Consider the following 23,319-nt stretch of genomic DNA (forward strand, 5'->3'; position numbering starts at 1 on the left):
CCACACACAGCTGTGCCAATACACCTTAGTCATGTCCTGTGGTACTGCCATTCTGGTGCAGGGTGTCTCTCACATAGCTCTGCCAGTGCACTTTGATGCTAACCTGAAGCACCACTACTCTGCTCTCAGACCTCTCTTGGCTGGACACCCACATTCGTGATGAATTGGTCGGTGCTACAGATGAGCTTGGGCCACAAAGCGAAGAGCCTTGTCTGGATCTGGAGCTGAGGTTTCCTTGGGTCACAGAGTTTGGATCTGCAGACTGATTTGAGCCCATTTCGACTGGGAGGCAGACCAATACAAACTGGAACACAAGACTAACATACTCATTTCACTTGTGCCTTTTCATCTCTACCACACCCCAGCTCTATTTAAACCAATGTATCCTAATAAATCCCAAAGGCTTGGGACAGGATGATAAGTATTTTCAGTGAGTGTGTAAGCCAGCTTACATGTGTGCACGTGTGTGCATGTGTGTGTGCATGCATGTGTGCGTGCACTCATATACATGTGTATGCATGTGCGGGACACTGATCAATCTGCTCATATTTCTTCCCTGTCTCAGGCTATATCTCCAGCAAGTCTCTCCCTTAACAATACCTAGAATGGCAGCAAGAGTCAGGGTCTGTGTGTGAGTCAGAGTTACAATACACTGAGCAGCTGGAGCCTCTGACAGAATATACAATACAGCCAAGATGTCAGCAGAGGTGGCTTTGGAGTGCTTTAAAATGCTGTTTCAATGCCAGCTTTCAACTCCAAATATGACACTGTGTTCAGCCACCCCCTTTCCTTCCAGGCAATAACCTCCTTTAGATGCAACTCACCGGCTTACATTATGAATCTTCTTTCTTCCTCTCTCCTTTGATCACCTACTCTCCCATTTGCTTGGTTCAGTTCTCTTGAGTCTCTTTCCCCCCTCCCCTCCAACCTCCCTGCATAACTAATTACCCATGTAGCAGTATTCTTCTCTCACAAAGGCACCAGAGGCTTGGTCATCCTCACATTTGCATGCCAGGCACCAGCCCAAAAGGGGCTGTAGTAAACTGATCACCCCAAAAACACTTATGGCTGTCTTTTCTGCGGTTGTACACCCACCACATAGAGAGGCAGTGGAGGTGGGGATACTCTGTGATTGGGAGGATTGTAACAGAATGCTCTTTGGTGCACCCTTAAGGTTGCTGCCTGCAGAACTTGCACAAACTGCATCCTTTCAGTCCTGGGGCAGTCTGGGACCACAGCATTGTTTTCACAGGGCAGCAGACAGGATGCCTTGGGCCATGAGCCCAATGTCAGGTGAGACAGCCCTAAGTAGCAAACAGAAGAATCCAAAGAATCCATGAAGCCAGAGTGAGAGGCCATGTGGATTGTATTTCCATGGACAAAGAGTAGGGCTAAAAGGAGCCAACACTCCTTTGAGCCTTCGCTACTATCAGTATATGTACTGCTGCTGCTGTACAGGACAAGAGTGACAAGATCCGCTGCCACTGGCAGATCGGGGAGAGATTCTGATCCATATGGCCTCTCACTCTGGCTTCATGGATTCTTGGGAGTCTTCTGTTTGCTACTTACGGCTGTCTCACCTGACACTGGGCTCGTGGCCCAAGCATCCTGTCTGCGGCACTGTCTGACATCCAGATCAGAAGGTTGTGCCTTAGTCCCATCTCTAATGTTCCATGTTTACCTCTTGAGTCCACAGTCCAGGACTGAGGAGTGGTTGGACTTTTGGCTAATCTACTGTTCTTTACATGACTGTCTTTCTCAGGAAACCCCATTGAAACCTATGGATAAATTAAAGATCAGTCTGTATGACAATGACAATAAATAGAACCACCTACTGGGGGATATGGAAGGTAAACCTTTTGATCTCATAAAAATGTCATTCCTTCTGAAGGGACGGGAATGTGTTTCCTCTCAGCACTTTCCTATCTAAACCTCCCCTCACTGCAGCATTTCTAGTGCCCACAGGGGAACTATTCCAAAGCACATCAGTGTGATGAGTCTGCCAATCCTCTACCTCATGCCTCTGGAATTCATCTTGGCATCCATTTTCAATTGTACCCTGTGCAAACAGATGCGCACCAAGACCTTGTGATCTGTCACGGGTAGTTATTCAGGCTGGTGGTTAACCATGTCCAATCATCCAGAACATGGCAACTTTACAAAATCTGGGAGGATTTCCTTCTCCATTCCACCATCCACTTTTCCTCATGACACCTTCCTCTGAGCACGGTTATAGCAGCTGAAAAGAAAGGGCACAGACTGGGAGGTTTCAAACTTGAGTAGCAGACCCACCAGGGAAATCCCCTGGCAAGCCCACAATGCTTTGTTTACTTTAAAGATCCACAGCCACAGAGCCTCGCAGATCCCATTGGCTGTGGTTTGCCGTTTACAGCCAAGGGTTGCTGCGGGAAGCACTGTGGAACAGGACCCAAGTTTGAAAAACCCTGGCATAGACAATAACAGGTATATTATTGATAAAGTGGTTTCCTGCCTCCTACAATACTGCAAGACTCTAATAGTCCATCTAGTCTGCTATGTCAATTCTTGCTGCACCAGAATACACGAACAGCCAACATAACCTGATCTCCTGCCTCTTGCTCCACCAGGAACGGTAGACAGAGAGACAACCTAGTCCTTTATCCTGCCTCCTTCCACAGCAGAAAAGAAAAATAGTATATTTGGTCTGAAACCCGACTGCCTGCTGCACTGAAACATATCAATAGCCCATCTATCCATTATCCCTCACCCGCCCTGATTGAAAAAGACCTCCCACTCCATTCCTTCTCGAGCATTAGCCTAGCCTAGGAAGGATGCTTCAGAAGACAGAGTATATCCCCCGTTATGCACTTCATTGGGTAATGCTCCTTCACGAGGGTGACATCTTCCTGACCCCCGCTAGCAATCAGCTTTTATTATCTTTTATTATCAGTATGGTCCCTATAGCTGTGATATCATATCTGATGCCTTAAAGCATGAAGGTCCAGAGCTCTAGTCATTGCTACACTAGTTAGTGCAGACACAGATACAAGTGGCTGATATGGAAATGTTTATTAATAGATAAGATCCTACCAAAGTGCCTCGCAGCAGGACCCCCATAAGAAAGGTGATGTGGAGTCCACATTTCTGTTGGAAATATCTTTATTTCATTATCTGTAGCCCAGTCAAGTCTGTACACATGGGTTGTTTGAACAATTGCCTCAAGACACCATCTGCAAGCAGTGATTCCATGTGAGTTTGAAATCCCTAGCTTTGATTGCTTCCATTTCCTTCCTTTTCTTTTTCCTTTTTGTTGTTGGAAGTTATTTGATAAATTAATTACCTCTCGGGCAGGTGTGCACAATCTGAACCCTCCCTGTCTCCTCTAGGGAGGTGTTTGATAACAACCAGCAAGGGCACACAGCTGGCAGGCATTTCCTAATCTAAAAAAACAACAGGATGACATGAAAATGAGCAAAGGGAGGGAGACAGGGATAGCCCCAGAACGTGTTAATGGAAAGCTGCTGTATTACAATGGCCCACCTGCGGAAGCCTCCGTGAAGCCTGTTGGAATACCGAATGGATTAATTACAGGCAGTGCTGCTTGGCTGACCTTCCAAAGAATTCAAGGAGCTGGGACACTTGTAATACAAAAAGAGGTATGTTGCAGTTTGAAGGGTGAGCAGGAGGAAGGGGTGGGAGAAAAGAGGTACAGCATTGCATTGCCATACAAGCATATAATCCAGCCGGCAGCCTTGCTTCCTTGGATGCTGGGGAGCAGCAGTGTGGCAGATACCAAATATCTTCAGATCCAGAAGGACAAGAGTGTATTATTCTCCTGTTCAGGAGGCAGGTCAATGGAGAGTGATGCAAGACCTTCACAAGCTTTCCAAGTGCTCCCAGCACATCTGGCCAGGTAGTGAGGGACCAACTCATATATTCAGATCAACTCACACAGCAAAGCACTGTGCCAGTGTTTTTAAATAAGACACTACTCTTCACAACAAATCCCGCACTAGCTACATAGCACAACAATTCACACAGAGTTTAATTAAAGATGCTAGCAATTGTATTGCACTCATCGACCAAACATCTGAGCAATGAAGGGAAATGTCTCTATTTATAGAGATGTTCAGGGGATGGGAGGAGTCTGAATGTATTTAGCCACAGTGGAATTTGTCAAAAAAAAAAAAACACCACCACCACCCAGAGTCAACTAGTCTCATGGAACATGTCAGAGGGTCTCTAATGCCCATGACTGGTCAGGGCCTAAGTTTTATGTCTCAGTAAAAAGATGGTGCCTCCCCCCAGCACCCATTCTCATCCTACTGATGCATTAATTCAGTACGAGTCAAAGGAAGGAGCTTTCCCTACTAAATCACAAATAGCTTCCCACAGCACTCTGGATTTTCTTTGGGTCAGGAGCAGTGTTCCTTCTAATTTTTTCATCCATGAGTGGAATAAATGTACTGTGCATCGAGGCATGTGTGGATGTGAACCACCATTAGAAACACACGCTGCCAGTTGCAGGGACTCTACCAATCAGCTGGGCAACATTTGAAACCCTCCTGGTGGGGAGTTGCAGGAAAAGTGTTTGTGCTGCCAGTATAACCAGGCCAATCTTTGCTTAGCATGTGGGAGCAGAGAAAATCACAGTTTGGAAGTGGACTGGGGCCAAGTGCAGGTATTAAGCTTTCTATTTTCCATTAACAGCAGAGACTGGGGTATTTGCCATTCAGAGAGGTAGATACAAGAGTTGCTTCATGGTAGAAAGGTAAGAGACAATGGAGGCACATGACCTGAACCTCTGCTAACCCAGCAAAAATGCTCAGTAACTCTGCAAATACCAACCTCAACGTATTAGAGACGTCTTCCAAAAATAACTTTGCATGCCTGCGGTTCATACGCAGCACTTGCAAGTATGAACTGGAGAGAGGAGGAGAAGGGAAGGGAGAAAGGAATGGAGATAAGCACCATCCATCCAGAGTAGAAGATAAGAACATAAACATAAGAACATAAGAACGGCCTTACTGGGTCAGAACAAAGGTCCATCTAGCCCAGTAGCCTGTCTGCTGACAGTGGCCAGCACCAGGTAGCCCAGAGAGAGTGGACCAAAGACAATGATCAAGCAATTTGTCTCCTGCCATCCTTCTCCATCCTCTGACAAACAGAGGCCAGGGACACCATTTTATCCCCTGGCTAATAGCCTTTTCTGGACCTAACCTCCATGAAATTATCTAGCTTCTCTTTAAACTCTGTTATAGTCCTAGCCTTCACAGCATCCTCTGGCAAGGAGTTCCACAGGTTGACTAAACGCTGTGTGAAGAAGAAATTGTTAATAAGTTTTAAACTTGCTACCCATTAACGTCATTTGGTGTCCTCTACTTCTTCTATTATGAAAACTAATAAATAACTTTTCTTTATTCACCCTCTCTACACCACTCATGATTTTATATACCTCTATCACATCCCCCTCAGTCTTCTCTTTTCTAAACTGAAAAGTCCCAGTCGCTTTAACCTCTCTTCATATGGGACCCATTCCAAACCCCTAATCATTTTAGTTGCCCTTTTCTGAACCCTTTCCAAGGCCAAAATATCTTTTTTGAGGTGAGGAGACCACATCTGTACACAGTGTTCGAGATGTGGGCGTACCATAGTTTTATACAGGGGCAGTAAGATATTCTGTGTCTTATTTTCTATCCCTTTCTTAATAATTCCTAACGTTTTATTTGCCTTTTTGACCGCCGTTGCACACCGTGTGGAAGTTTTCAGAGAGCTATCCACGATAACTTCAAGATCTCTTTCCTGATTGGTCATAGCCAAATTAGCCCCCATCATACTGTACGTATAGTTGGGGTTATTTTCCTGATGTACATTACTTTACACTTATCCACATTAAATTTCATTTGCCATTTTGTTGCCCAATCACTCAGAGTATGTCTACACTACAGCACTAATTCGAACTAACTTAGTTCGAATTAGTTAATTCGAACTAAGTTAATTTGAATTAGCGCATCTAGACTTAAAAACTAGTTCAAATTAGCGTTTTGCTAATTCGAACTAGCATGTCCACACTGAGTGGACCCTGAACCGAGGTTAAGGATGGCTGGAAGCAGTGCCGGCAGGGCATCAGATTAGGACTTAGAGCGTGGAGCTGCTGTCTCAGGCTAGCCGAGGGCTGTGCTTAAAGGGACCAGACCCCCACCCCGGACAGACAGTTCTCAGGGGTGCCCCGCTTGCAAAGCAGTCCTGGCTTGGAGTGCCCTGAGTGCCCACACTCGGCACATCACAGCACTCGGCCATCAGCCTGGCTGCACTTGCCGCAGGCTGCCATCCGGGGGGGGGGTCAATCAAGGGGCTCCAGCAGAGTTTCCACCCCGAGGAGCCCACAGAGCCAGCCCAGTCCTCCCCATCAGGGGCTCGTACCCCATTCCTCCCTCACCTCCTTCCACTTACCCCTCCCTAACCCCCCTTTCCTGATGTACAAAATAAAGGACACGTGTGTTCAAAAATAGAAACTCTCTTTATTGAACAAAACTCGGGGAGACTGGGAAAAGGAGGTGGGAGAGGGGAAGAGAGAGGGTGGGAGAGGGGAGGGCAACTAAAATGATCAGGGGTTTGGAACAGGTCCCATATGAAGAGAGGCTAAAGAGACTGGGACTTCTCAGCGTAGAAAAGAGGAGACTGAGGGGGGATATGATAGAGTCTATAAAAGCAAGAGTGGTGTGGAGAGGGTGCATAAAGAAAAGTTCTTCATTAGTTACCATAATAGAAGGACTAAAGGACACCAAATGAAATGAATGGGTAGCAGGCTTCAAACTAACAACAGAAAGTTCTTCACAAAGCAAATAGTCAACCTGTGGAACTCCTTGCTGCAGGAGGCTGTGAAGGCTAGAACTAGAACAGAGTTTAAAGATAAGTGAGATAAAGTCATGGTGGTTGGGTCCAGGGAGTGCTATTAGCCAGGGGGTAGAAATGGTGTCCCTGGCCTCTGTTTGTAGAAGGCTGGAGATGGATGGCACGAGACAAATGGCTTGGTCATTGTCTTCAGTCCATCCCCTCCAGGGTACCTAGTGTTGGCCGCTGTCGGCAGACAGGCTACTGGGCTAGATGGACCTTTGGTCTGACCCAGTATGGCCATTGTAAGCTCAGGGCTCAGAGTTGGGGGTCTCAGTGGACCATCTTGATTTTCATGCCAACCTGCTCCTGGGTGGCCAGGCTGGCAGCTATCCTGCCTTAGACGGCCTCTTTCCTGTGCCTAGTGCGGAGGTTGTGGATGAGGTCCACGATGTCTGCACTAGACCAGGCGGGCCTGGTCCTGGGAAGAGGCGGAGGGCTGGGTAGCAACGGGTGGCCGGCTCGATCCGTGCCAGGTGCAGGGTCTGCTGGCTGGGTGCTGGCAGGCTTGCACCTGGCACGGGCACTGTAGCCAGCCCGTGTCCCTTTAAGGGCTCCGGGGCCGGGAGGGGGGCAGAAGAGTTTCCCTGGTGTTGCCCAGAGTGGCCATCAGGGAAAGCTGGGGAGGGCTAGCCTCCCACTAGTTCGAATTAAGTGGCTACACAGCCCTTAATTCGAACTAGTTGATTCGAACTAGGTTTAGTCCTCGTGGAATGAGGTTTACCTAGTTCGAATTAAGCGCACCGCTTGTTCGAATTAAGTTCGAACTAGCGGTTTGCATGGGTAGCACCTATCACAGTTAATTCGAACTAACGTCTGTTAGTTCGAATTAACTTTGTAGTGTAGACATACCCTCAGTTTGGTGAGATCTTTTTGGAGTCCCTCACAGTCTGCTTCTGTCTTGACTATCTTAAACAGTTTGGCATCATCCGCAAACTTTACCACCTCACTGCTTACCCCTTTCTCCAGATCATTTATGAATAAGTTGAACAGGACTGGTCCCAGGACTGACCCTTGGAGGACACCACTAGTTACCCCTCTCCATTCTGAAAATTTATCATTTATTCCTACCCTTTGTTTCCTGTCTTTTAACCAGTTCTCAATCCATTAAAGGACCTTCCCTCTTATCCCATGGCAATGTAATTTACACAAGAGCCTTTGGTGTGGGACCTTGTCAAACGCTTTCTGAAAATGTAAGTATACTATATCTACTGGATCCCCCATGTTTGTTAACCTCTTCAAAGAACTCTAATAGATTAGTAAGACATGATTTCCCTTTACAGAAACCATGTTGACTTTTGTTCAACAAATTATGTTCTTCTACATGCCTCACAATTTTATTCTTTACTATTGTTTCGACTAATTTGCCCGGTACTGAAGTTAGACTTACCGGTCTGTAAGTGCCAGGATCGCCTCTAGAACCCTTTTTAAATATTGGTGTCACGTTAGCTACCTTCCAGTCATTAGGTACGGAAGCCGATTTAAAGGATATGTTACAAATCACAGATAATAGTTCAGCAATTTCCCATTTGAGTTCTTTTAGAACCCTTGGATGAATGCCATCCAGTCCCAGAGATTTGTTAACATCAAGTTTTTCTATTTGTTCCAAAACCTCCTCTAATGACACTTCAATCCGGGACAGTTCCTCAGATTCATCACCCACAAAGGACGGTGCAGATTTGGGAATCTCCCTAACGTCCTCAGCTGTGAAGACTGATGAAAAGAAATCATTTAGTTTCTCTGCAATGGTTTTATCATCCTTGATTGCTCCTTTTATATCTCGATAGTCTTGGGGACCCACAGGTTTTTTAGCAGGCTTCCTGCTTCTAATGTACTTAAAAACATTTTGTTATTTCTTTTTGAGTTTTTGGCTAGCTGTTCCTCAAAATCTTTTTTTGCTTTTCTTATTACATTTTTACACTTGATTTGACAGTGTTTATGTTCTTTTCTATTTATCTCACTAGGATTGGACTTCCACTTCTTAAAAAATGCCCTTTTTGTCCCTCACTGCTTCTTTTACATGGTAGTTAAGCCATGGTGACTCTTTTTTAGGTCTCTTGCTATGTTTTTTAATTTGGGGTAAATATTTAAGTTGGGCCTCTATTATGGTGTCTTTAAAAAGTTTCCATGCAGCTTGCAGGGATTTGGCTCTAGTCACTGTGCCTTTTAATTTCTGTTTAACTAAACTCCTCATTTTTGTGTAATTCCCCTTTTTAAAATTAAATGCCAGAGTGCTGGACTGCTGAGGTGTTCTTCCCACCACAGGAATGTTAAATGTTATTATATTATGGTCACTATTCCCAAGTGGTCCTGTAACGATTATCTCCTGGACCTGATCCACTCAGGAATAAATCAAGAATTTCCTCTCCCCTTGTGGGTTCCTGTACCAGCTGCTCCAACAAGCAGTCATTTAAGCTATTGAGAAATTTTATCTCTGCTTCTCTTCCTGAGGTGACATGTATCCAGTCAATATGGGGATAATTAAAATCCCCCATTATTATACAGTTCTTTATTTTGGTAGCCTCTCTAATCTCCCTCAGCATTTCAATGTCAGTATTGCTGTCCTGGTCAGGTGGTTGATAATATATCCCTACTGCTAATTTCTTATTATTGGAGCATGGAATTACTATCCATAGCGATTCTATTGAACATGTTGATTCTTTTAATATTTTTATTTCATTTGATTCTACATTATCTTTCACATAAAGTGCCGCTCCGCCACCCACTTGGCCTGATCTATCCTTCCGATATATTTTAGTAGAGGAAAGGTGAAGCTGGAAAATAATTAAAAAGAGTATTTTTTACTCTCTTGAACTTGTGGCAAGTGAGCAAATAGTCACAATTTCCATCACCTTTCTGGCCATGACAAATGTGAAGCTACTCGAAGAGCGTTGACTAAAACCTAATCGCTTTTATGGCAAATGAGGTGTGAAACCTATTGTAAAAAAACCATGATGTCCAAAGTACGTGTTGGCACTTCATCTTCCCAGCTGAGAGCTCCTGAAGGTCTGAGCTAACTACAGGGCATGGGGACTCTGGAAAGGGGCAGCATTGCTGTGTGGTTTTGCGCCAGGCAAGGTGGGAATTGCTGTGTTGGGATAATCACTGGCTACTGTAACAGGGTAACTGACCAGCTGATTTGTGCTGCTGATGGCAGAGGTGTGAGGTAGGGAGGAGGATGCTGTACCATGTATTTACAAGGCACCCGCTTCGTATTAATTTCGTCACAACACGGGACTTGCCTTTAGCTACTCTGCTACTGCATGTGAATTCTTTCACTGAATCTTACCAAAGCTCATGCTTTAGGCAGAGCATGATATCTGATCATATATACACAGAGCCAAATCTCAAGGCTGTTACTCAGTTTTCCCTTAGTCCTTAAACAAATATAACACAGAGAGATGTCAGTGGGAGGTTTCTCTGGGGAAGGGCTGAGTAAAGCCTGGGTAAGGAACCCTGAAGTTAGTCTGGAAAGCTGACAGGGTAAGCACTATACATACAGGTATCTACAAATGGCCTATGTACTACACCAAACTATTGACTAGGTCCGGAATCGATTTTTTCCATCTTTCCCTGTAGCCAGGGCTGCTGATGAGAGGGAGCAAAGGAGGCACTTGCTCTGGGGCCAAGCAATTTGAAAGAACCCAAGACTTTGGGCCACTGTGTCTAGTGTTCCCTGTAAGCTGAGCACTTGGGTGGTCATTCAAGTGCCACCTAGCTGATTAGCAGAGCACCCATAGCTGCATGGAGCTGGTAAAATGTGTTTCTATTGGTGGTGCACATCTGCACTTGCCCCAGTGCACATACAATTTATTCCACACATGTATGAAAAAATTAGAGAGAACACTGGCTGCTACCACAGAGGTGACCGGAGCCCTGGGCCCTTTAATCAGTGCTGGAGCTCCACATGACACGTTCTGGGTGGCACTGAGGGCTAGGAGGGGAGGTGCAGTATGGTCCAGGCAGCACTGAAGACTGGCAGCCCATCTCCAGCCCCTCCCCTTCCACCCAAGGCCCCACTCCTTCTGGGGGTCTAGAGCTGAGTCTCCAGTACATTGCCCAGGGCCCAGTGAAGTCTGTCGCCAGCCCTGTTCAAGGCCCTGTTTCTTGGCTACCAAGCAGGCGCTACACTTGATGCAAAGGACCAACATTCTAATCTGGTGTGACAAATTCCATGTTCATACAGCAATCTTCCAACAGAAAACTTGCTTACTGGACTGCTATGGCTTGTGTCAATTTACTGACCACTGATTCTGACAGAGCTGGATCAAGTGCATAAAAACAGTCTATTTCCTCCCAGTCATCCCCTTCTGAGCAGTGGGGAAAGAAAGAGACAGCTCCGAGAAGGGGAGGATTAAAAGACATGTATAGATATAAGCCTTGACAGGTGGAAATGTTTGCTGTCAGAGGCTGATGTGCCAAGTCAATGCCAAGCACGCCAGACACCCAGGGCAAAGGCAAATGTGCAGGAGACAAACAAACTCCAGGAATTACAAAAAAAAAAATGGACAGAGATGTCTGTGAGGACTAAGAGACCTGAGTCCACTAACTGGTTCCTACAGGATTTTCAGATGACCCATTTAGTTAATAGGTCAAAATTTGCTTAGTGCTGGACTATTTTCTTGTTTCATGATTTGCCCTCTCATTGTAAGTACAGTGATGACATTTGCTTTAGGAATGTGTAGACAGGAGACAGACTAGATTAACTTAGACAGACAGATAGATTTCATTGATGTACCTCTTTGATGTGCCACTGCTGAGGGAACACAACCCAAACTCAATTTTAGCTAACTCCTTTTGTACCAACAAAATCTGATCTGATCTTCATTACCCCAGAGTAAATCAGGAGTGGCTACGCTAATGCCCAAGGAATCACACCGGTAACTGATCCAAGTTGGTGCACATGCAATTAGCCCATAATAAACAAGGGGATTTGTGCAGGAACATAAAATGTAACACTCTGCTGGTGCTACAATTAGTTTATTCACCAGTTGCTAACGAGTCTGTGCTGAATGCCGTTATAGAGGCTCTATGCTTCTTTCCAGCTCTTTGGAACAAATTAAGGAGACATAGGCCCTGAATAATCCATTCTTTGTTTTATGCAAGACACAAAGCTAAAACACAACATTCTGAGATTGCTTAGCTACTCCAGAGAAACCACCAGAAAAGCAAGAACTATTAAATGAAGGTTGCTAAGACTTTACTTTAAGTCTTACTGTAATTCAGTGTTTCCAGTGACACAGATGTAACCCCTTGGTCACTAAGGGGTACATCTAGACTACAGGCTTTTGTCAACAGAGGCTTTGTTGACAGATACTGTCAACAAAGCCTCTGTCGACAAAGAGCATCTAGATTACAGCCAGTTCTGTTGACAAAGCAAGCCGCTTTTTCTACAGTCTAGACGCTCGCTTTTGAAAAAGCACAGTGTGGATGCAATAGCGCCTTTTGTCGACAGAACTCTGTTGACAAAAGGCAACATTCCTCATAGAATAAGGTTTACCACCGTCGACAAAACTGCCGCATTCTGTCGACTTACTGTCGACAGAACACGGCAGTAGTGTAGAAGCAGGTATAGTTTTGTCGACAAAAGTCCACTTTTGTTGACAAAACCCTGTAGTCTAGACATACCCTGAATGGTCAGTCATATTTGTTACAGGTATATTCCTGTACACATGTAAGTATACATGTGTCTATATATACAAACTTAGAACTTGACTGTGGAACCCTCCCTCCGGTAGTAGTAGCAAGGATTTAAAAAATGGACCCATGCATGTGAATAAGTGACCACTGTTGCACAGTCAGTGTTTATTTTTCCTTTGGAGTGTATTTGGCTGTGTCTAGACTACAGGGTTTTTTCAAAAAAAGTGGGGGGGGGTTCGAAAAAACTGTACCTGCGTCTAGACTACCGCCGCGTTCTGTCGACAGTAAATCAAAAGTATGTGGCAGTTTTGTAGACAGTGGTAAACCCCATTCTACAAGGAATAACGCCTTTTTTTTCAAAAGTCATCTTTCGAAAAAAGGCGCTATTGCATGAAAACAGGGCTTTTTCGAAAGAGAGCATCTAGACTCTCGAAAAAATGAGCTGCTTTTTCGAAAAATCTTCTTTTCTAGATGCTCTTTTTCAAAAAAGCGTCTTTTGAAAGAGGCTTGCAGTCTAGTCGTAGCCTTTATGTCCTGAAAGAGGGTGTGATCATGTACAATGTTATCACAGAACTTACTTTGACGTCTCACAAAATTTGGTAGACTAATATTGAAGTTTTGGATTTTTCTAGTGAAAATAAAAGGTAAGGAATAAATCCCTCTGTCTTTATAAACAGGAAAAAAAAAGCCATAGAACAAATTGGGAACAGAAATTTTCATTCAGCTCAGGATGCAATGTCACCTTATTGGCAGCAAAAAGTTTTGTCAAAGAAAATGGGTTGTTTTCACCAAGGTTGAATCCATTAGTTCCCAAAAATGCTTGAAAATTCTCCAGTGTCACAGGCGGAAGCTCTTTCAGCAGGAATCACCAGAGGGTACTGTTACACGTACATTTACAAACACATTTCATAGCTGCAATTTTCTACCAGTGTAGTTCCGAAGCTACTAGAAACACCAGAAACTGTAGTTTAATCAAGTCTCCAGTGTTCTTAACACGGTCATCTAACCCTGCATTGAGTAAGACTTGATTACAGGAGCAGTAAAAAAAACCAAACAAGCACTCCCCAAAAAACAAAAAATAAACAAACAAAATACCCTGCACACTAACTACGCTGCAGCTTCCTGTATTGCTGCTACTGCTGAAGTTGCTCTGGTGGGAAATCATTCCTGCAGTCTTTGCTGATGTCTATCAGGTCCAAGAAGCACTATTTTCCTGCCCCTATCCTTATGGGACTATCCGTATTCTTTATGGAAATACGCTTATGAATATGCATAACTGGAAGATGCTTTATGCAAAATACTTCTTGTAAGGTATCATTTGAAAAGTTACAGTCTGCTGAATGTGTATATTCTATTTGTATCATGCCTATATTTGAAGTTAGAAGTATAAAGAATAAACCTGTTTTATTAATATACACATACTAAGTGAGAGCCATTAAGCATATTTCAGTAACTTGATGTTTCATTGATAAGAACAATGATCTGTAAATGGGTTTATTTTTCTTATGTATCAGTCCCTAGGAAGGGCTGAGAATCCCCAGAAGAACATGAGTTTAAGACATCTGATGCTGGGACCCATCCTGGACATTGTACTTTTCCATCAAAAGTGAGAAAAAGTTTAAACTGAACACAAAGGATTCCCACCTTTGGCAAAATCTATATAAAAGTGGGGAAGCCAAACAATAGAGGCTGCTGCCAGATGCCAGAACACCCCAGTTTATCACCCAAGATGACTGCTGGAAACACGTAAAATTGAACAGGGGGAGGATCAAGCCCAGTTTTGGTGGCTTTCCAGTTTGTGAAAAAACATAATTACAGGCAGTCCCCGACTTACGCGGATCCGACTTACGTCGGATCTGCACTTACGAATGGGGCTTTCTCGCCCCGGAGGTCGAGGTGGCGGATTGCTACCTGAGAGCTCCGGGGCGAGAGAGCCCGGTTCGTAAGCTGCTCTGGTGCCCCTGGTCTGCTGGAGACCGTCTCCAGCAGACCAGGGGCACCGGGCGGGTTCCCGCGCTTCTGAGGCTTTGCCAGAGCAAAGCCTCAGAAGCGCGGGGAACCGCCGCTGCTGCCGCTTCAGTCCCCGGTGCCTGTGGTCTGCTGGGGACCGTCCCCAGCAGACCACAGGCACCGGGACTGAAGCTGCAGCCGCGGCGGGGTCCCGCGCCTCTGAGGCTTTGCCAGAGCAAAGCCTCAGAGGCGCGGCACCCCGCTGCCGCTGCGGCTCTGCTCCCCGTGTCCCTGGTCTGCTGGGGGGGGGCGCAGCTAGTGTGCCCCCCCCCCCAGCAGACCAGGCTTTTGTTTTGGACCCTGGGGCAGAGCAGCTGGGGCGCTGCCGATTGGTCCTGCAGCGCCGCTCTGGGCACTACTGGACCAACCCGGCAGCACCCCAGCTGCTCTGCCCCAGGTCCTGATTCAGCCGCTGCTGGTCAGTTTCAGCAGCGGCTGAATCAGGACGCCTGGGGCAGAGCAGATGGGGTGCTGCTGGGTTGGTCCAGTAGCACCGAGGAGCGGCGCTACTGGAGCAACCCAGCAGAACCCCAGCTGCTCTGCCCCAGGCGTCCCCAAGTCAGCTTCTGCTGAAACTGACCAGCGCTGACTACAGGAAGCCCGAGGCAGAGTTGCTCTGCCCCGGGCTTCCTGGAATCAGCTGCTGATCAGTTTCAGCAGCAGCTGACTTGGGGACGCCTGGGGTTCTTAAGTTGATTCTGTATGTAAGTCAGAACTGGCGGTCAGTTTCAGCAGCGGCTGAATCTGGACGCCAGTTCCGACTTACATACAGATTCAACTTAAGAACAAACCTACAGTCCCTATCTTGTACGTAACCCGGGGACTGCCTGTAGAATTATTGTAAGGGTAAAGTATTGCATGCAACAAGTTTCTTAGTTTATTAGGCTTGGTTGATATGTTTTGTTTTATTGTACTTAGTAACTTACTTTGTTCTGTGTGCTATTACTTTCAACCACTTAAATTCTACTCTTTATATTTAAAAAGCATATTAGTTTATTAATAAACCCAATGTAAGTAATTGTTACTGGGGGAGGAGGGGGAAAGAGATGACAAGCAGCTATACATCTCTCTTTACATGAGAAAGTTGGCAGACAACACAAACTTCCTCTGTATAAAACTTTATATAAAATAAGAGGGATTTATCTGGAGATCAGGTGCCATTGGTGCCGAGAAACATTCCCTCTAATCTTTTCCATCCGCGTGCAGGTTTTTTCCATCCATGTACATAACAAATATTGTTATGTGCACCAAGGCGTGGGGAATGTGTACCTCTAAGAGAAACACAAATCTAGCTGTGGGCGCTCTGCTCATCAGCTGGGTGTCATCGTAATCTCTCCCAAGTGGCTGAACAAGAACACTGCTTACAGTGTGAACGATGGTGCTGAAGTGAGTCCCTTTGAGCTTTTCCAGAGCTGAGTTGATTTCACCATCTATATTGTCCTCCTGTGTGCCCATCTCTGTGCCAGTGCTAGAGGAGGCTGGAGGGTCTGACTCAGTAGGACAGAGGGTTGAGGAGCACCAATGAGGGCAGGAAGGTTGGCTCAGTGGTATTTCAGCACATCAAGTGACCATCACAAGGTGATCTCTCGACCAATCCATCCACACTGCATTATTACAGCACTTTTAGTAAAATTCCTATTCATATTTTGGAGTGCACTAGACAGTTCACTCAACTAGACAAGTCTGCAGTAGAGTACTGGTGTGCTGAACTGAAATCACTACATTGCACAGCCATCTTCATTTGTTCATTCATTAAGAATGCTATGTGTTATTAAACTTCCTATTTCATGTATTCCTTCTCAATACTCCTACATCAATCTCTTGCAATGGCATATCCAGGGCCCGACAATTAAGGCAATCTACTCGCCTGTGGCGAGTAGATTTTAGCCCAGAGTGGCCGCGCAGTGCGGTCTGAGCATGTGCAGCATGTGGTTCTGCACAGCTGGCGAGCGGGGCTCACCACCGCTTGGCAAGCCCTGGGCATATCACTAGATTGAATTCAAAATTCAGTGACTTACCTGATCTGGAAACAGATGTTTAGTAAACAAATCCACTAAGCCAGTATCTCTGCCCACCCAAACCCAAAGATAATTCCTGTGAGTACTTGCAGGTGTAATTCTGCCTAATGCTCAGCCCTGGTCTATAGTAGGGAGTTATTTCGAAATAATCCCCCTTATTTCAAAATAATAAGCGTAGCGTCCACACCACCTAGCCTGTTATTTTGAAATAACTGATTGGTTATTTTGAAATCTGTACTCCTGCTTTCCTCGGGGAATAACGCTTATTTTGAAATAGTTGTTTTGAAATAGTGGTAGTGTGAACACTCTGCTGCTGCTATTTTGAAATAACTACTCCCCATAATAATTCAAAGTAATTACTCCCCAGTGCTTCCTGGGGATCTAAGTCAAGGTAGCATGTCCACAATAACAGAGCCTGCCTTGGACTAATTTCGAGGCTCCCCATAGTGTGGTCTTGCTATTTCAATGTTGTTACTTTGGGAGTTATTATTTTGAATTTAGTTATTTTGAAATATTTTCCTAGTGTAAACATGCCCTCAGACAGTGACATTGTGCCAGCAGATGATGGTGAGAAGCTAACTAAAGCCAGACAAATTGTCAAGAACTACTAGTTCTACTTGGGTTAACTCCTACCAGTTTATGTCCTAACTCCACATGGATCTAGATTCCTGTGTTATGGAGATCTTGCAAGATCAGCTGACATTTTCAGAACAAGTTAGTTTCAACTCATGGACTCATAGACATTAAAGCCAGAAGGGAGCATCATGATCATCGAGTATGATCCCCTACACGTCGCTAAACAAGAAATAACAGTGTATGAATGAGTTTCTTGGTATTATTTTCATATACCCAGTTCCATTTTCATCCAAGATTGTAAAAGACTAAAGTAAATGAACATTACAATAAAACCAAGCAAGTAAAATGATACCAGAATTTTAAATCGTTTCATCTAAAAAAAGATTCCTCTTAGGTAGCTGGCAAATGCAGGATTAGTTCTAGCTGGACCAATTCTACTTGACTGCTGGCTTTATTTCATTGCCCAGCTTCAGTAGGTGTTTGGATGTCTTTTTCTCACCATGTGAGAAGTTATTTTAACTCAAAGGCTTATGCAGCTCCAGTTCCCAAGTCAGAGTTTGATTTATACCCGGAATATGTCTGTCTGGCCAGGCTTGAGTGGTTCTCTCTAATGACACGCTGATTGCTTGTCAGAGGGCTGTTTGCGGCACAGTCAGTGTTTGGGATACACAGTAATTGCTTCATGTTCACATGTACAAGTGAGCATGACTAATCCAAAGGAGCATCTCTATTTTTTAGACTTTTTCATTCCTCCCTCCATAAACATTAAAAATGATGAACAAGGTTGTAAATACAGTCTCTGGCATGGAGAACAGGTGGTACTAATGGCTCTTAAGTATCCCTGAAGGGGAAGACTGGAAACCCACTATAAATTACTGGAATATTTCCGCTACACAACTTGCCTTTTTTGTTGGTGAGAGTGAGAATCTGCTGATGAAAGACCTGTAGAGGGAGCATCAACTCATATCAGTTCAATGGTTTTTTTACACCCCCATTACTTTTTGAAGAACATGAGTTTGATGCATTCACATGTCACTGGCAAGTGAGAATAGTGATGTTGCATAGAGACCTCCCTATCTCCTCAGACACCTGAGTTTATCTTCTTTATAAGCCTGACGTACCACCAGCCCAAACTCTCATCTTATTCACACTGATGTAACCCCACTGACATCAAACTCTTTGAGTGCAGTGGAAATGCACCCTGGATACTCGGAGCAAAATTTAGCACTTTATAAAGAAAGACTCTCCAACATAATCAGTAAGGCCTTGTACATTTCAAAGGAGGAATGCGGAACTCCATGTACAGCCTGGGGCCAGCGGAAAGTCCCGCTGACTCGGAGCTGCACACGGGCGTGCCTGCTTTGAAATGTACAAGAGTCCCCAGCAGGGGATCTTGTGCATTTCAAAGCCATAGAGCCCGAAGTCAGCGGGGGACTCAGAATCGGCCGCTGACCCCGGGTTCCATGCTGCACTGCATGCCATGTGGAGTCCAGGGTCAGCTGGGGATTCACCAGCTGACCCCGGGGTTCTGCGCAGCATCTTCCCAGAACCCGAGGTCAGCTGGAGACTCCCCAGTTGATCCCAGGTTCTGGGGAAATGCTGCATGGAGCCTGGCATCAGCTGGGGAGTCCCCAGCTGACCCCAGGCTTCTCGGTGTTGCCCCTTTGGAACACCAAGTCAGCGTTTCAAAGGGGCAGCACCGCACAGCTGAGCCCAGGATCAGCTGCACAGCTGTCCCTTTGAAGCACTGAAGTGGTGTTCAAAAGGGCAGCGTTGCACAACTGATCCCTGGCTCACCTGTACGGCACTTCCTCTATAAAATGCTGCCTTGGTGTTTCAAAAGGGCAGTGCCGTGGAGCCCGGGATCAGCTGAGGACTTCCCCAGAAATGCTGCTCGGAACCCAGGGTTTGCTGGGGAGTCCCCAGCTGACCCTGGGCTCCATGGCGCTTCAGCATTTTAAAAGGGCAGCCCTGCACAGCTGAGCCACAAATCAGCTGTGTGGCAGCTGTCCCTTTGAAACGCCGCCTTGGGGTTTCAAAGCGGAAGCACCGCACAATTGATCCCCATCTCATCTGTGCAGCACTGCTGCTTTGAAGTACCCCTTCTTCCCCCCTTTGCTGCCTCTATTTGATAGAGACAGCAAGAGGGGAGGGAGTCGACTAGTCGACTGACTATCCGATAAGCATAAACATCTTTACCACAGACAGATAATCCTTCTGGGTAATGCCATTCCAACCCGGAGGACAGATGGGCAAGTGAGTGGAAAATCTGAGTGAACCCTTTCCTTCTCTCCCTGATTTATCCAGTTGTAGCTGTAAAAAGTCAGCGCAAGTACTCACATGAACTGCCGTCTCCATCATGGGCTTCTTTAGGAAGCAGTTGCCTCCTCATTTCTCGCTGTGCTCCTGTCCCTGACAACAGCTGAGGCTGGTGCTGTGACTATGGAACCAAGACCATTCCTGGCCAACCCACCTCCTGTGTAGGACCCTTTGAGTAGTGCTCTCAGGCTGACCTTTGTGACCAACGGTTTGCAATCTCCTCCTCTGGATCCAGCAGGGCTGCTGCCTGAGCCATCAGCTTCTTGCTGCAGGACAATGATTTGAGCTGCAGGATGAGGAGTCCCAGGCAGAATTTGGCTCCCATTTCCTCCAGCTCTTGTGTTCCAATCTGCAGGCCCTGTAGGTGACAAACAGACACCTGGAATGATAAGCCTAGAATCCGCCAGCTCAGAGGAGGAGGAAAAGGTACCACTCAATAGAAGCTACAGCTCTCTGGGGTATTCCTCCAGGTAGGAAAGTCTGGAATCAGGTCAGAGAAAAAAAACCAGACAACACCCCAAAAAGTTTAGCCAACATGCTCACTCCACTGGCCAAAGACTACAAACATCTATACAGATCTTTTCATCTGCCAAGAGAGATAAAATGGTCCCTGGCCTCTATTTTACAGATGGGGAAACTGAGGCAGAGAGTTCAAATGACTCAATGATGGCTGCAAAGCGAGTGACTGTAAGGGCAAGTATCAGGTGCTATGAGTTTCAGTCTGCACGCCCAGCCCTGTACTCAGAACATTTGACCACACTCCTCTCTGTTACGGCAAGAGTTGTCTCCTTGCGCCATGGGAATGCTAATGAGCTGTGCCACTGTACGCTGTCAGAAGTGTTAGAGATAAAAGGAAAGAGGTGGGAAAAGATCTTTAACCACTTAAGAATAGTTTACACAAATCAATAATGAGGAAATTGCAAAATAAAAAACACCTCAGAGAAACTTCCCCCTTTACTAAATGCTGGTGTCTCCCTGGCAGAAAAGGGCTGCTGTTGCAAGAGGGGGAACTGGATTATCAACACGTCGCAATTCAGCGGAGCTCTGCTGGTTATGAAATATGGAGATGTGGTTCCCAGTTTGGATTGCAAACCTCTCCAAGCTCTGGATCTGATTTGATCAGCTGTGTAAATCAGGGTTTGGGTCAAACCCATCTCTAGTCTGGTACAGCGTCAAGTCTCCCTGACATCGAATGAGACGGAACCGCTCCTCTTGGGCAAGCCTAGCTGATAGTCCAGTATTTAAGAAGTCCTGGTCAAGACTGCATATAAAGGCCAATTCGCAAGGTACATCTCTGATGCTTGGTAAGGCACATGCTGAAGTACCTTGCTGAATCAGGGCCTAAATAGGATTTTATAGATTCACAGACTTAAAAGCCAGAAAGGCTCATCATCATTATCTAGTTAGACCTCCTGAAATTGCAGGCCACAGAACTTGCTCACCCACTCCTGAAATAGATCACTAACCTCTGGCTGAATTACTGAGTCCTCAAATCTTGATGGCAGAAAATCCACCATTTCTTTTAGTTCAAACCAGCAAGAGGCCAACTCATGCTTCAGAGGAAGGTGAACCCTCCCCCAGAGTCTCTAACAATCTGATCTGGAGAAAAAATCCTTCTTCACCCCAAATACAGTGTTTAGTTAGACCAGTAGTTTTCAAACACTGGGTTATGGCTTGTAAGGGCAAACCACTAGCTGGTTGTGGGATGCTTTGTTTACCTGAGTGTTCATGGGCATGGCCGCTTCCAGCTCCCAGAAGGTATGGTTCACCATTCCTGGCCAATGGGAGCCTCAGGAAGTGGTGGCCCAGCTCACCTACGAATGGCCATATCTGCGGGGACTCAGGTAAACAAAGCATATCACAAGCCAGCAAGCAGCTTACCCGTACAAGCAGTGACCCATCATTTGAAAACCCCTGAGTTAGACCATAAGCATGTGGGCTAGATTTGCCAGCTAGACAGCTGGGAAAGAATTCTCTGTAGTAATTTAGGCTGTGTCAAGACTACAAAGATCAATCGGAAAAAGATACGCAAATTGTGAACTGCAATTTGCGTATCTTTTCCTGCTTTTCTTCCAAAAGAAGCTTTTCCAACAATTGGCCCATCTACACTGGGCCAATTGGCAGAAAAAAAAGCCTCTTTTGGAATATCCTTTCTTCCTCGTAAAACAAGGCTTAGAGGGATGCTGTAAAAACACGTCTGCTTTTCTGAATTTTCTTTGGAAAAGCAGACATGTTCCTTGGACACGGCAGAGCTTTTCTGGGATACTTCCAGATGTAGTCTAGACCTTAGAGCTCTCCCCATCTACTGTCCCATCACCAGTAATTGGAGAGATTTGCTAATATCAATTGCAGATGTGCCCTATGCCACTGTCGGCAACTTCATCATACCATCCCTCCATAAACTTATCAAGCTCAGTCTAAAAACAAGTTAGATTTTTTTGTTTCCACTACTCCCCTTGGAAAGCCAGTGATCAGACAGAACTAGAACTGACTTATATTAACCTTGAAATGAACCATTAAGATGACTCATCCCTTCCCCATGCCTTGTATTTTTCATTTTAAGCAGCATCATTGTGCTTATAGCTCTCAGGAAGGCTGTCATGAGCTCCCCAACCCAACCAGAAGCAGGAAAGGCCAAAAGCCTCAAAAGAAAGCCAGCTCCAGTGACATTCACATTGCAGATGTAGGGGTCTAAATGGAGTGTACTGGTGAAAACAGCATGCATACTTTTAGGCACTGATTCCAGAAGAAACCAAACATTGAACTGTTTTGTTTTGTTTTGTTCCCTTCAAAAAATGTGCAACAAGTAAAATAACAGAAATTCGGGGGGGGGGGGGGGGGGGAGTGTAAGTGATTCTTCTGCTGCATGTAATTCTTACTGAAATCAATGGGATTTGTAAGGGCTGGACAGGATCAAGTCCAGATACATAAGAGTGAAAAAGTATCGGTAAACTCTCCCACAGCTTTGGAATGTATTGACACCATCCAAAATGTTCTCTAATGCCATCACAGAGGGGGCAGAATCAATCACTGAACATATGCAATATCAACCCTATGGACTACCTTAGCACAAAACCTCTCTGTAACCCCCATCTAATATGATCTCCCAACTCCATTACCAAAGATTGTTTCCTTAGTAACGGTCAAAAGCCCCCACTTAAATTCCTGGGAACAGCAATATGGATGGTGTGAGCTCCATTTCAATATGGCCTTTATTTCTGGGCTCAGATGTTTACTACGTATTATTACTGAATGTCTTAGGGGTAACAGAGCTGCAAAAGTTCCATTAATCCATTAGAGGAGGCAGAGTTCTGGGTTTTCTCCCTGTAGAGATTATGCGAGATTTGTAAAGCATTTCAGGACCCTTGGGGACTGAGCAGCCTTCTGTAAGTGTGAGCTGTGATTATTTCTGAACTGAGAGTGCCTGCTAGATGGAAGAAAGGAGAGATTACTCACATAAACTACAGCACTTCTCCTTGCAAACCATTTTGCCAGGTCTGTCAGGCCCACAAGGCCAGTCAGGACTATAAGAAAAGCACCACTTATGGTTTGGCAGATAACAATATGTGCAAATATCACCTGGGGTTAAAGCTGCTCTGGCAAACTCAGCTTTTCACAGTAAATATGTTGAAATTCTTGCTCTTTCCCCAGCTTCAGGGAGACAAAACTATGAATTTGCAATTATTATAGTCAATAATAAAATAAATAATACAGCACTCAAAAATATACCAGGCACGAGAGACAGAAAAAAAAGAACCTGCCCAATTGAAATAAAGCAGTGATGTGATCAATACAAACAGCATGTTGGCTAGTGAATAGAGCACTAAACTGGGAGTCTGGCAAACTGGGTTTGACTTCCCATATTTCACTGGCCTGCTATAAA

General features: G+C 45.3%; 1 protein-coding gene across 1 annotated transcript in view; it reads right to left on the reverse strand.

Moving 5' to 3' along the window:
* Window positions 1–23,319, reverse strand: part of AGBL1 (AGBL carboxypeptidase 1) — a 477,711-nt gene that overhangs the window by 136,045 nt on the left and 318,347 nt on the right. The window contains exon 22 of the mRNA XM_075897043.2: window positions 19,631–19,794. Coding sequence (XP_075753158.2) covers window positions 19,631–19,794 — 164 coding nt within the window. The remainder of the gene's footprint in view (window positions 1–19,630; window positions 19,795–23,319) is intronic.

Source organism: Pelodiscus sinensis, chromosome 14 (genome assembly GCF_052426305.1).
Source record: "Pelodiscus sinensis isolate ZL-2025 chromosome 14, ASM5242630v1, whole genome shotgun sequence".
Taxonomy (NCBI): Eukaryota; Metazoa; Chordata; order Testudines; family Trionychidae; genus Pelodiscus; species Pelodiscus sinensis.